Source organism: Chelonoidis abingdonii, chromosome 22, assembly GCF_003597395.2.
Source record: "Chelonoidis abingdonii isolate Lonesome George chromosome 22, CheloAbing_2.0, whole genome shotgun sequence".
Taxonomy (NCBI): Eukaryota; Metazoa; Chordata; order Testudines; family Testudinidae; genus Chelonoidis; species Chelonoidis abingdonii.
The window spans coordinates 9,022,705-9,037,361 of record NC_133790.1 but is presented as its reverse complement, the minus strand read 5'-3'; the positions used below and the strand labels follow the sequence as shown (position 1 = coordinate 9,037,361).

The 14,657-nt window shown below is 51.7% G+C and overlaps 1 protein-coding gene across 19 annotated transcripts in view; it reads left to right on the top strand.

The window, feature by feature from the left end:
- The window catches only part of NCOR2 (nuclear receptor corepressor 2), a 428,298-nt gene that overhangs the window by 385,623 nt on the left and 28,018 nt on the right, over positions 1-14,657 (top strand). For 16 of the 19 annotated variants that reach the window (XM_075060008.1, XM_075060007.1, XM_075060003.1 and 13 more), the window contains 8 exons: positions 199-285; positions 1,029-1,309; positions 2,555-2,909; positions 7,640-7,867; positions 8,446-8,700; positions 11,684-11,833; positions 13,483-13,605; positions 13,835-13,997. In XM_075060008.1, coding sequence (XP_074916109.1) covers positions 199-285; positions 1,029-1,309; positions 2,555-2,909; positions 7,640-7,867; positions 8,446-8,700; positions 11,684-11,833; positions 13,483-13,605; positions 13,835-13,997 — 1,642 coding nt within the window. The remainder of the gene's footprint in view (positions 1-198; positions 286-1,028; positions 1,310-2,554; positions 2,910-7,639; positions 7,868-8,445; positions 8,701-11,683; positions 11,834-13,482; positions 13,606-13,834; positions 13,998-14,657) is intronic. The other 3 variants (XM_075060010.1, XM_075060006.1, XM_075060001.1) reach the window with 1 other exon arrangement.

Sequence of the window (14,657 nt, the reverse complement as noted above, 5' to 3'; positions counted from 1 at the left end):
GAAGTAAACAAGCAGTTCAAAAGGAGAAAAGTAAACTAGCTATTTAGAAAACACTTTTGTATTAATCTCAGGTGGTGCTATTACTGGAGAAAACTTTTAAAAATTAGGTGATTTCTTGCTTGTCAGTGTCCCTTTAAAATATAATGAAAATGTCAGCAGCCTTGCTACCTTCTGACTATTCTCTTTGGCCTGTTCTAGGTCTGATGGGTCGAGCGATCCCCCCTGACAGACACAGTCCCCATAACTTAAAGGAGCAGCATCATATCCGGGGCTCAATTACACAAGGTAATACTGGCAAGTATCCACATCAGGAAGTATATGGGGCGGGGGGGCTGGCCATGACAGGTGACATTTCCTCATGTGCAACTCAGCACTATCCATTAACCCTCGATGCAATTAGTGTGGAAGGAACTAAGGACTGAGTTGTCCCACTGGTTCTGTAGTGACATTGCGGACCTAGCCAGTGACTGGAGAAGCAGAGAGTCCTAGGGGGTAGAACACCGTACTGGGACTCAGGGGACTTGCGGTCTACTTCCAGCAGACCAGTGGCCTGCTGGGTGACTATGGGCAAGTTATTTCCCTGCTCTGTGCCTCAGTTTTCCCCATCTCTAAAATGGGAATAATGATCCTGACCTCCTTTGTCAAGCGTTTTGAGATCAAATGATGAAAAGGGATAGGTAAGAGGCTAGGTATTCATCATCATCATCATCAAATCTGCTGCTTGGCGAGGGTGAGATTTCAGAAGTGAGCCGTTGACATTGACCTGGTAAAATTCCCATTGGGGAGCTCACTGAGAGCAGAGTTGAGCTAACGCAGAGCGTTTCTGAAAAATCCCAATCTTGGCGAGGCAGTTGGGGCTTTGCAGAACCCGTTGGGTTGCCCAGGCTCTGTAGTGGCGTTGCATGTGAACTCCATCAAACCCCCGTGGCCCACAGCCTGTATAGGGGCCATAAGTACATCATTCAGTTTGCATGACCTGCTTCTTTGGAGAATCACATTGGTGCATTACCTTCTTCGGGGGGCTGCAGGAATCCCGCGATCCTATGTGGAGGGCCACGAGGACTACCTCAGAAGAGAAGCCAAACAGCTCAAGAGGGAAAACACTCCCCCAAGGGACTTGTCCGACACTTACAAAGTCAGGCCTCACGAGGGCCTCGCTCCCTTGAAAATGAAAGCAGCTCACGAAGGCCTCGTTGCCACCGTGAAGGAAGCGGGAAGATCAATCCATGAGATTCCCAGGGAAGAGTTAAGGTGCACACCTGACATCCCGGTGACAGCAAGGCCTCTGAAGGAAGGATCTATCACACAGGTGCGTTCCTTGAGGGAGGGGCAGGTTACTTTGTGGGAGGTAAAGGGGATCAATACGGCACCAGGTGGATGAAGGCACCCAACCACCAGAGAACTGAGCCAAAGAGAGGTCTCTGTGGGGATGTCTCCCATAGAACTTTGGCCCCTGTTTTGAAATACGTTAAAGTCTGGCACGTACTTGGACCTCTTTCCCCAGAGGGGCCCAGTGCACGCGTGGGGTGTCACAGAGCTTGAAAAGATCTCCAAGGCGCTGCATGTCCGGCCCCTTCACGGGTGCCCTGTCAGAGCAATTCGGCGTGGGGTTTGTTGTCCGGAGGATATTTTAAGTCCTAGCAAACACTGCAAGTGATTCTTTCACTTATTGCCCACCTGAATCTTTTAGTACCTGGGCTATGAGTGTAACCTCAGAACTAAGATGGCCTCATTATTTGTGTAGTCTCCTGGGAACCCCCAGCTATGAAATATTGGGGTGGTGGGATGGGATGAATTATGCCAATTTTGGCCTCTCTCTCTAATGAAGAATGCCCCTTTCTAACCACCTTTCTGAGACACCCACCCACCCCATGTAAACTTCTTGGGTCCTGCTGTGTTCTCAGTTACACGGGTGTAAACCCAAAGTAAACTCACTGAAGTCGGTCGGAGTGACTCTTGATTACGCAGATGTCGCTAAGAGCAGGGTCTGTCACTTCCAGCAGGACCGGCTTTAGGAATTGGGGAACAAGTGCTTGGGGCACGTCTCATGGCTTGGACTCGCACCGTATGTGGAGTGTTTCGATAGCAGCTGTTTAGAATACTCGTGACTGTTGATTGTATTGCATTTCTCTGGAGTGTGTGGGAGAAGCACAGTGGATATAGACACTCTTTGGTGGTGATTCATCTTCCTGTTGTCACAGTGGGGAATGTGCATTTACATGCCACGTTCTGTTGGGCTATAGCTCCTGGAGACGGTTGATTCCCATGAGAACAGGAGTCTCCACTCATCTTTAGCTGTTCTAGTGGAATAGCATTACCTCCTAGTTCTGAGTCTCATCGGTGCAGTTCTGTGTGCAGTACTAGTGCTGTTGATTTTCAGTGGGACTTTTGTTTCCAAGTCACTTAAGTGCTTTGGAATATCCCACCCTGGGGCCCAGGCTGAGTACCGAGTGCGAGTGACGACCTAAACGAGCAAATGGTGATCTTCACTGATTCTGCCCTGCTGCGTTCCCTTCCCCACTCTGATGCCCTCTTCGCTGCCTTGTTTCCCCAGGGTACCCCGCTGAAATACGACAGCAACTCTTCCTCAGTAAGTGCCAAAAAGCATGATGTCCTGTCGATCATCGGGAGCCCAGGGAGGACTTTTCACTCTGTGCACTCGCTGGACATCATGCAAGACCCAAGGACTCTGGACAGAGCATGTTACGAGGAAAGCCTGAAAAGCAGGCCCAGCCCAGTTACAAACTCTGGAGGTTCAATTACCAGGGGAGCCCCCGTGATTGTCCCTGAGCCCGGAAAGCCTCGCCGTAGCCCGCTTACCTACGAGGACCACGGGGCAGCGTTTAGTAGCCATCTGCATCGAGGTTCTCCAGTATCCACAAGGGAGTCGACCCCAAGGCAGCATGAAGGTACTGTCATTCTCCAGCAGACCCCTAATGTGCTGGGGACAGTTAAGGCTTTTAGGAAATGCTAGGATTGGAGCATACAGGGCATTGGCCGGGTTCCCACCCTCGCCCCCTATTTGCTGTTCCCTCACAAACACTAGAGGGAAATGTGCAGTAGTTGCTATGGACCAAATGTTCTGGTGTAAATCTGGAATATCTCTTGGAAGCCAATGGAGATGGCTCCAGATTGACACTGGAATCGCTGAGAATAGGATTTGGCCCTGCCCTGTGTGATTCTGAAGGCCATGCTGCAGAGGAGGCATCTACTCTGTATGCAGGCTTTGATCTGAACGCACATGTTTTAATGGTGTGAGAGAAAGCTCAGTGCTAAGTAACATGGAAAATTGGGGGGAGGGTGGATATTTTCTCCCCTCTCTTCTGTGCAAGTCTAGGTGTTTGTCTGCTCAGCTCTGCATTTATCCCTCATCCATCACCATAGCGTCTGAGGGCTTTGGCTGTAGCTGGGTATAATCCATGCTAGCCAGCAGATGGAGACAGTCCAGTTGGATTGTTGAGACCTGACATCCCTTTGGGAGATGCAAGAGTTTTACTGCCTCAGAATGCTTGTGTGTTTCCAGCAGGGGGCGCATGCATTGAAATCACTTGGACCACTCCCCAGCAGCCTGAGAGCAAGACCCTGGCCTGGCGAAGCACTGGGATTGTGCTGCCATAGCTGCTCTCAGAGGCCACGTTCAAAAGCCAGCAAGGTTGCTCGGGCAGGCAGAATTTGGCACAGGGCAAATCTAGCAATCCAGAGCACAGACGTAGCCAGAATGACTCGCTGCCTGGCTGATAGGATTGCGCTTCAGTCCAGCAAATGCCTGTTTCCTTTCGTCCTGTTAACTTTTGGTTGCTGGGTGAAACACAAGGACACGAGCACATATGCGTAGAGCGCATTTACTGTAACAGAGAGCTTCAGGTCCAGCAACGCTTTTCCCTAGATCCAGCCAGAGCCTCAGGGATCGTGAATCATCAGGCAGAGCAAGAGAAATCTCATCCTGACTGTGACTGTGCCAGTGACCCAAACTACATTTGCAGTTCAGAAAATTGCAGTCTGCGTCCAAGAGCGTTAGTGCTGTCCCTGCTTCCTCATGCTTCCTCTGAGGGTCGAATGAGAGAGGAGTGACCAAAGAGACCCATGGGTGACCCTGCCTCTGATCCTTAATAGAGAAGAAGAATTTTCGAAAAGCCACCCCACCCAACAACCAATAGAACCAGGGCTAACCAATAGCTACTCCACCCAACAACCAATAGAACCAGGATAAACCAATAGCTACCCCACCTAACAACCAATAGAACCAGGGCTAACCAATAGCTACTCCACCCAACAACCAATAGAACCAGGATAAACCAATAGCTACCCCACCTAACAACCAATAGAACCAGGGCTAACCAATAGCCACCCCACCCAGGGGTGGCTCTAGGTATTTTGCTGTCTCAAGCACGGCAGGCAGGTTGCCTTCGGCGGCTTTCCTGCGGGAGGTCTCTGGTCCCGCGGATTCGGTGGCAGCCTGCGGGAGGTCCACCAAAGCCGCAGGACCAGCGGACCCTCCGCAGACATGCCGCCGAAGGCAACCTGCCTGCCACCTTCACAGCAACCAGCAGAGCGCCCCCCGCAGCTTGCTGCCCAGGCACATGCTTCGCGTGCTGGTGCCTGGAGCTGCCCCTGACCCCACCCAACAACCAACAGAACCAGGGCAAACCAATAGCCACTCCACCCAGCAACCAATAGACCCAGGCTAATGCAATAGCCACCCCACCCAGCAACTGATAGAACCAAGGCAAACCAATAGCCACCCCATCCAGCAACCAACAGGACCAGGGCAAACCAATAGCCAACCCACCCAGCAACCAACCGGACCAGGGCAAAAGGTCCCCTTGATCTCACACTGCACCCCCATCACTATTACCAAAAATAACAACCCTCACCCCAAACTTCTAGGGTGGAAAAGGAGCCTGGTGGGCCTGAGCAGATAGGCCATGTTCCGTCCCTTAAGCTCTGCCTCTTGAGAGCCACCTGTGGGATCCCAGGGACAGACTGTACTTAGACTAGTGTCACCTTTCAAAAGGGACTGATGGGTTTAAAGTGTTCACCATGAGAAACCTTAAAGGGGCCTGACTTTGTAGAGATCAAGGCCATGTTGGGCACCCAAGATCACTAGTTGCTTTTGAAAATGTAAGCCAAGTGCTCATCCAATGAGATTTCCGTCTGACCAATACGTGAACATGGGAAATCAGTCATTCCCTTCTCACTGAGAACCAACGCCCTAGCCTTCAGCATCGTCAAGCAACGCAAGCCCCACACACGCTTGCTGTTCTCTAGCAGGCTACCAGTTGTGCAGTTATGGGTGGGGGACATTTCTCCATCCACCTGCCTGTGTGATCAATCTAATATTAGGGCCTTCACCACCACAGGCCCTAGAGACTGATTGTTTGCTAAAGTGGAGCAAGATGCTTCATTTCAGAAAAATGCCCTTAGATTGTCTGGCTTCTCTGTGATTCGCACATGTGGCCAACGTGCAGCACTGGTGTTGGGGAGGCTACACACAGAGGGGCTGGAGGTTTCCCAAGAAAGAGTTGAATATTTCTATTAAATTCCAGCATAGAGGCGTAATTTTGTGTGTCTAGATGACAGGGTGCCTATAGGGGGTCTGCAAGGGTAAATCAGAGCATCATTTTTCTGGGTTGGGAGGAGCTGTTATGGGTTGATAAGTGTATCCCTCTGCACCTCTGGCAGATTTGATGTACTGCCAAGTAGCTGAGACTCTGTTAAAACCGAAGGAGTGGCGATTCAAACCTGAAGCGTTTCCATGGTTATTTTTGCATCAATGGAAACAGTTTTGTGAGGGCAATTAACCAGTCCCTGCAGGGCTGGAAATCCAAACGTCACTGAACGGGGCCATTGCATAAGAATGAGACAGTGAAATTGAGCAGCTTAACTTCATTGTCTGAACCGGAGCTGGTTGAGTCATCCCTAAAGAATCCTCGATTTGTGGAATTTCACTTCGTTGCCTGTCTGCAAATGGATCACAGCTTTTCTTGCATTTATTTGTTGTTGGGAAATGACGTGCTGGCTCACGTCTCTGAATAGTTCAGGGTCTGTGGCTTGTTTGCGAGTGGTTTGTTGCAAGAATTTGACATTCAAGCTGTTTTGATTGGACCCTGGGCTCCCATGGTATGTTTCCCTCCCCAGAGCAGATGAGCTGAGCATAACTCTTAGAATCAGGGCTCGTTGTTACTAATTAGCTAGCCTGGTGATATTCACCCTGTACAGAGGGCGAGCACCAAAGTGCCAGTTCTGAGTTAATAGGGATGCGAGAGAAGCTTGACATTATTCCAGCTGCTTCTCCATGTATTATGAAAGTGTTTACAGCTCCTGGTGAGAGCAGGAGGACGGCTGCTGTCAGAACCATCTGGGCCCTATTTCATCATGTTTATTTTGAGTTTCCAGGGTCGCTTTTTTGCTCTCTGGTAACGTTAACCTTTCTGCTGCCGGCAGAGCGTTCAGACAGGGCTATGGCAGCGGGGTCCTGCTGCCATCCACTCAGATGGGTCAGGTTCGTCGGACTGCGTCAGGAGAGCATGTTTGTCAGATGTCCCTGGCCCCTTGCTGAGGCTAAGTGAAGATCTTTGTGATGGCAAACGTGAGATCCATTCAGGACAAAACTGGCTTTCATTTAGGAATCAAACCAGGGACCTGGCAGGGCAACATTCTGGAGAGCTTTGTGCAGAAGTGGGAGAAGATAAGACTCTGTGGGCTGGAGGGTCAGTTGGATTGTGAAGATTTGCTTGTATGGTTGTCTCTGAAACATTTCTCGTGGGTATGTCCTTAGAGAGAGAGCTACTGAGCCCAGGCCTGGGAGCCAGAAACTCTTCAGCTCAAATCCTGGCTCTGGCATTGATCTTGGGCAAGCCCTCACCCTCTCTTCTCCTAGCCGTAATAACAGGGGATGCTTATTTGCTTTCCTCTCCTGGATGCTGGGATTAATCATTGTTCCTAGAGTGTTTTGAAGGCGAACAGGCAAATACATCACTGCCGTCAGTGAGGGTAACTCCATTGATGTCAGTGGAAAATGACTCCTATTTTCATTAAAGCCATTGGAGTCACACTCCCTTATCCCAAGGCTGAATTTAGCCCCAAAAGCATTACCCGGAGGGAGCGTCTCACTCTTTGTAGAAGTAATAGCCTTTGCTCTCACCGATATTGCCAAGGAGATCTGCTCTGACTCATTACCTCTTGTGCTGCGTCCAGCTCCCGAGTGTTGGGCCCCGCAATTTGAAAGGCAAAACGAAAAGGTGGGCTTTTGACTTAGGAACACACTTGCCGTGGGCAGATTGGGAGAGCAGAACTCTTAGAATCAGGTGCAGCTGCTTTCAGTGGGACCCTCGTCGTCCTCCCTAGTCACAGAGATGCTTTCAGAAATCGCATCTGTTGCCACATGCCGCAGGCCAGATTCTGACCCCAGGTAAACGATGGCAGCTTCCACTGAAGCCAATGGCAGTTGCCACTGTGACCCTGAGGATGGAATGGGCCCAGTAGGTTTAAACAGCGGAAAAACTCCTTGATTTGACAAAGCTCAGTGTATGTGCTAGAATCAGTAAGGCAGTGGGAGGCACGCCCCTCTGAGAGCAGCACTTGGCTGTGAGTGTGTTTCAACATGGACTCTTCTGACTCCTTTCTTTTGCATCTGCAGGGAGCATCACAGCTGGGAAGCCGGTGTCCCAGGACAGAAAGATCACCCCCACAACAAGAGACATCACCAATTCCAAGTCTCCTCACACTACTCTATCGGACCATCATCATCCCATCTCCCCCTACGAACATTTACTCCGGGGAATGAGTGGTGTTGATTTGTATAGAGGACACATTCCATTGGCCTTCGACCCTGCCGCAATTCCCAGGGGAATTCAACTGGAAGCAGGTACTCCTTTATTTGGGGCACTTGGCAGGAGCAGCCCCTGGTCAGCTGAGCAAAAAATCTGCCTTGGTTCCATTCCTACGAATGTAGCGTAGCTGCGAACAGAATGGGGCCCTTTCTGTTCTAAGCTGTGTAACAAGCCGCTGGCTGGCTGGTGACGTTCCGTTTCACAATGAGCAATGGAAACAGGCTTTTAAAGCAGTGCTGCCTTGACTGTTGAGTGACTCTTTGGCTTAAAGCTGCGTCTCGGATGAGCTCTTCTCTGACTCAGTTCCGTCCTTACCCTGACGCTGCTCCAGTGCACAGTTGGCAGATGAAGGCCTGACACAGCAAAAAACCAGCTTCCTCTACCCTCATGCCCACAGGGGCTGATGTTTCTGGTGTGCTACATGGGCCTCCCCAGCCTAAAGGCCAGATGGAGGGTTCCTGGTGCTCACTGATTTGGGCCTTGTCTGTTCCTAAATTACCCCATGTCCCAGTTGATGCTCTTGAGCACTGCAGTTTTCATGAGTCAGACTCTGCTGTGCTTTTGTAGGACCGTGCTGTCAGTTGCTCATGCGCGTCTGAATCTTCTCTTCTAGCTGCTGCTTACTACCTGCCCAGGCATCTTGCTCCAAGCCCAGCGTACCCCCATCTCTATCCTCCGTACCTCATCAGAGGGTATCCAGACACTGCCGCCATGGAGAACAGGCAGACCATCATCAATGACTACATCACCTCCCAGCAGATGCACCAGAACGCCGCCGCCACTGCCATGGCACAGAGGGCAGACATGCTGCGCGGACTTTCGCCCCGAGAACCCTCACTGGCTCTCAACTATGCTGCAGGTCCTCGAAGTATGAAGCTGTCTGTGGTTTTTGGTGGCATTTTTTCTTCTTGAAAGGCATAGGGCTATTGTTCTGACCCCAGGCCCCTAGCATAACACCCAGCAGGGCTCTCGTGGTGGAGATCACAACGACAGTACCCATGCCGTATGCACATTGATATGCCACTTATGTCTGCGGCGCCAGAGGCAGGAGCATCTTGGCTTCAGCCGGTTGAGTGGTTCCTGAGCCATCTGTGCAAAGGCAGTTTGTTTCTGTCAGTCTTGATAGCGTGTTTGGTTTCTCAAGGTTGCTTCAGGGGCAGCCCCGTGACCTTGGGCTGGAGTTTGATCAGCTCTCACAGGTTAAAGAGGGCCAGGGCTGACCAGTGCTTGGATAACAGCCCCTCAGGGTACATCTGTGGAGCCCATGGCAGCCTGGCTCGACACACTCGGACTTGCCAGGGCTGCTGCCGCACTCTCAGAATTGCTGGGGAGATGGCACTGGGCTCAGATTGGAGCTGGGGTGCTGAAGCCAAGGGGCGAAAGTGGGCCCAGCTGTGGCTTCAAAGCGCTGTCTATCCAGCTGTTTTTAGAGAGCCACTGCAAACCTGAGTCTCTCTACCCGGGCAGGGAGACTCAGTGTTCTGCAGGGAGATGGGATCCAATCCTGGGGGCAGTGCCCTGGTGTGGCACTAGGGGCTCTGGGCTTCTGCTTCTGCACCTTCCTCCAGACAAAATAACACTGGGGTCCCAGTCAGCTTGTGGCTAGTCAGGATCATTTGTTTGGTTGGGTTTGTTTTCAGGCATAGCGTGTCCTAGCCAGATTCAGCCCCCCCTCAATACCCCTCCAAACTGAATATGTTGTTGATCTCTGCTTCGTGCCCTATGCGGTTGTGCAGTTATTGCAGGCTCTTAAAAAGCGCCACCCAAAAAGAGACTGACTGTCAGTGATGGGCAAAGTGATTCCGTACATGCAGAGGAAATCGCTTTGGAATCCCTTGGGCGGGGAGCTGCTCTATAAATTGCTCTTGTTCTTTGACCTCTTTACTGCTAGCAGTTGGCAGGTTTTTCTTCCTGTTAGTAATACATGGCTCTGCACTAACCTGTCCCTTGCCCTGCTGTCCCGTCACCATCCCCCAGCAGTGGGGCCAGATTCAGGGTAAATGGCAGGAATTTCAGGTGCTAATGAAACCTTGCAGACTGGAGGAGGTGAGAAACCAAGAGTGTAACACTGAAAGAGAGAGGTACAGTAGAAAGCCAGGGTGTGTAGAACGTGATCTGGGTACCCTGGAAACTAGGCTAAGGCGGAAGGATGAATTAGTGAGGGGCTGGATTATGGCGCCCTTTCTTTCCACGGAGAGCGCTTGAGTAGCCAGATGGACTTCACTTGTGCTATCAGGAAGGACTCCACAGTCTGGCCCATGGTATTTGTAAAGCTCTTTCAGGATTAAAAAATGCTGTGTGAGTGTGATGTGTGGTTGTTAATAATGAGAGAAGCTTGCTGTGTGGGTGTAACATTACTGCATCTTCTAAAACAGTCGAGTAGCTGATCTGTGGCTTTTCAGCTCTTCAGAACATGCTCCCATCGACAGTGGGGTCCGTAGCCCTGTAAAATAGCATTTATGCTATGCACTGATAGTTCTTTGAGTCTACACTGGCTGTAGGCATATTCTCACTCAAAGTAAATTGATCTCCACCTTCCCATCGCTGGGCAAAAGTGGCCCATTTGTACTGGTCTTTATGGACAGTATCTCCAGTGAACTGTGCTGAACTGGGCCCTTCTAGCACAGTGTAAATCCTGAGATTCGAAAGCTGTGTATGATTCTGGGGATAAAGCAAATGAGACCTGATTTGAAGCATCTCTCAGAAAAGACCCAGGGGGACTTTCTCATCTCATTGTGCTGAGTAGACCTCTGTCCTCATAGCTGACTCTGTGATGCTGCTGAGTCTCCCTCCAGCTAAAATCCCACCCACAGGGAATCTGGGGGTCCCCTCTGACTCCAGAACTAAAATTTGTGCTATTCTCACCTGCAGAACACACTGATCTGAGCTAATGACCCCACTCAAGTGCCTGCCAAGTAAGAGAATTCTCAGTTTAGGCTCTGACTCTGCCCTTTCTTGTACCCCGGCACGTACAGAACGGGGTGTACGTAGGATCATAGAAATGTAGGGCTGGAAGGGATCTTGAGAGGCCATCTAGCCCAGCCCCCTGCACTGAGGCAGGACCAGGTCTGCCTTAACCATCCCTGACAAGTGTTTGTCCAACCTGTTCTTAAAAACCTCCAGTGACAGGGATTCCACAACCTCCCTTGGAAGCCTATTCCAGAGCTTACCAATCCCTGTTGGTTTCATTTCAGTGAATGCCATGTGCGGGGTGGGTAGAGTGCCCCACGCTGCGGAATTAGAACCCCCAGAGCAGTGCCTGGACCCCGCCATTCAAAAGAAAGCCATGCCGGCTCCTCCACTTTCACTGTCCGAGCTGAGTGAAAGGCATTAAGTAAACCCAGGATGAAATTCCCCCTGTGAAAGATGGGCCTGAACTGGGAGTTACATGGTGCTTGGGCCTTCAGCTGGGGTCTGCACCGGGGTGGATTTCGCCCTCTGATTGTAAGCTGCCTTGGGCAGGGACTATCTTTGTGCTCTGTTTGTCCAGTACCCAGTGCTGTGGGGTCCTGGTCTGTGACTGGGGCTCCTAGGTAGAAATAATAAAGGATGATAACCCCAAGAGCATCAATGGTGAGAAGTAGATCCTAATTTTTCAGTGTTTCCTCTTTTAATAATCCTTTGCCAGAGGGGTTCGCAACAGAGCAGGAAACAGCTTTTAAATTATGCAGCTAGCCCTAGACAATCCGATTATTCTCTTGCTAGTGTCCCCTTCCCAGTTGCCAGGGGTATGTGTGTTCGTGCACTGTCCCAATTCCCAGGGCTTCCCTACCAGCATCGCTCTCCACACCCTCTTGTGTGGGGCGTGAGTTTGATTGTCATCCTGACGGTCCTTTCAATTCTCTCTCCAGGGATCATCGACCTTTCTCAAGTGCCGCACCTGCCCGTCCTCGTGCCCCCCACACCTGGGACCTCCGCCGCCTCGATGGACCGAATCACGTACATCCCCAGCGCCCCCCAGACATTTAGCAGCCGGCACAGCAGCTCCCCGCTCTCCCCAGGTAAAACTGCCACCTGATAATCTGCCTGGGTGGGCATGTGGACAAACCGAACTGCCGTGTGGGGGGTGGGGGGGGCTTCCCAGGAACTCCCATTACTCCAGGATTTCGGTATGGCGAGCCTGGCATGCTGGTTTGTCCTACACCTGGAATTCTTAGTCCCCGCAGCTCTTACCATGCTGATAGTACTTCCCGTCCAAGGATCTTCAGGTGCTTGAGGTGCACAAATTAAACTAACGGGAAGGGAGCTGGTAAACCAAGGCACTGAGAGATGTAACTTGTCCAAGGTCGATCCAGACGCAAGTGTAGAGCACAGCAGAGTCCTGGTCCTACTCTTGTCTGATCACTACCTACCAGTCTTTTTTCCCTGGGCTTAACCCGAGCTGGGGCTAGGGTCGGGGTCGGTGGGGGGCCCCGAGCTGGGGAGATGATCAGTAGGGTTGTTTCTCTCTTCTATGGAGAGCTCTGAGGCTGGAAGGACTGTTCTTGTCTGCAGGTGCAGCCGATAATCATTGGCTTGTAACACTGCTAGAACTTGACCTGCTCTGGCAGTTTGGGCCCGTCAGCTCTCTGCATTGTTACTTATTCAGCACCTGATGCAGCCTTGCAGCTGGGCGAGACGTTTTCTCCTCCCCCAGAGAGTTCACAAACGAAGCCCAGACCAAACTTCACTCGTGAAGATGGGGATGTGAGGACGAGAACTCCAGTGATTTCCGTGGCCCTGTGGTGTTTATGGGTTCTGAGGCTAGCTGCACCTTTGTCCCCGTCCGGGTGCGTTAGAGAGACCTGCCCCCTGTCTTGGCCCTCTTGGCCCTGTCTCAAGGGTAATCATATGATCTTTCAGTGGGAGCCGTATGTACCAATTCGTGCCCTGCAGGCCTGACTGTGTGTTGGACACCTGCATTTCCTCCCTTTGAGAGTCTGTAACCAGAGATCCCCTGCTGAAGTGTTTTCTTTAGCTCTTGGGAACAAAACATTAGAGAAAGGAGGACATAGCGTGCTAGTTCGGATTGCGCTGAGTAGAGAAGAATTGCCAGGGCTTTGTGAACAGCGGGAGAAGCTAGTTCCCTAGGATCTTGGATGGGATCGTCCTTGGGGTGGCTAGCCCCTCCCACTCCTCGTGACACACAGCTGCAGTCCCATTTTTAGAACATAAGCTCAGTCAGACCTAGGGTCGGGATGTCTCCCAACCCCAGCTCCTTGCAGCTCTAGTGCAGATCCACCCTGAGAGCATTTACCCCTGTCTCCATCCAGCAGGGCCTACCCAGGAGAATGCCCCACAGTGGACAGGTACGGCCCATTCAGTCTCAGTGGGTTGTAATCACTGCCCTAGCGGCTGTCTCCCGCCACGGGTGATGTTGAAACCATCTGATCCCTTTTGTCAGTCGAACACACTATCTTAGAAGTCAAGTGCATCTGTCACATTTTGGGCACAGATCGAAATGTGCAGTTAATACAGATACTCGTGCCCCGATGGTTGCGCCAGCTTTACCTCGGTGTAAGTGGTATCAGGCCCCGGTCTTTGCTTATCTGCCAGGATCTGGTTTAGGAAGCTCGTGCCGAGATCTGTAGCTGCAACACTCACAGGACTGGAGGTTGCACCAGAATTCCACTTGCAGGGCCCCCTGTCACTGGCTGCCTTTGAATTCCAGGAGGCCCCACGCATGTGACCAAACAGACAGGAGCATCGGCTTCTGAACGGGAACGAGATCGAGAGCGCGAGAAATCCTTCCTAGCAGCCACCACTGTGGAGCATGCGCCCATCTGGAGACCAGGTAGGCTTGGAGGAACCCAGGCCATATGGCTTGTGGATAGCAATGGTTCCACTGGTGAGCAGAGTCATCACTATCGGGGTGTGGGAAGGCGGCGTGGCCCGGGGTGGCGCTGGGGACAGTTCTCTAAGGTTTATGCAGAGCTCTCTCTTCCTCCCCATCTCGCTGTCACTTGCCCCTTGGTTTTCCATACTGGTTGCCAGCTCAGATTCTTCACTGCATTTTCTTACAGGCACCGAGCAAAGCAGCAGCCGTTCAGCCACTCATTCTCACAGCCACCAGCACTCTCCCGCCTCACCCCGCACCCACGAGAATATCCAGCAGCGCCCCAGCGTGCTGCACAACACGGGCATGAAGGTCATCTCGTCGGAGAGCCTCACCCCGTCGGTTCTGCGGTGTGTATGGGCTTTGCGGCTCACAGTGCTCCTGCTCTCAGTGGGTGGAGGGCTCTGGGTCTTTAAGGATCTAATCCTGCACCGTTGATGGCCACAAGCATTTTTTGGTCATTGATTTGAATGGGAGCAGGCCTCAGCAGCAGGCCTGTGGTGGGCTGGCTGATTTTGACCAAGTTCTTTTCCTTTTCAAATGGCTTTTGCTGGGAGCTGCTCCCAGAGAGCAAACAAGGGGATGGTCGTGGGCTGTCCACTCTGGGCCAAATGCAGATGTTCTTACTCAGCCCATGCTTCAGCCTTTGCCTCAATGAGAAGTTTTTTTTCAGCCTTTTGAAGTAAGGGCTCATTATTTTGGTCACTCCAACTGGCCAGCCCCTTGTGCCACAAATAATCTGTGGAAATGCATATGTAGGTGGTGGGGTTTCCAGCTTGCTCTTCGTCCCAACTTCAGCAGGAAGCTAGAAGTTCTTCTTCGAGTGATTGCTCATATCCATTCCAGTTAGGTGTGTGCGCGCCGCGTGCACAGCCGTCGGAGAAACTTTTACCCTAGTAACACTCAGCGGGTCGGCTGGGCGCCCCCTGGAGTGGCGCCACCATGGCGCTGCATAAATACCCCAGCCGACCCGGCCACCCTTCAGTTCCTTCTTACCGCCCGTGTCGGTC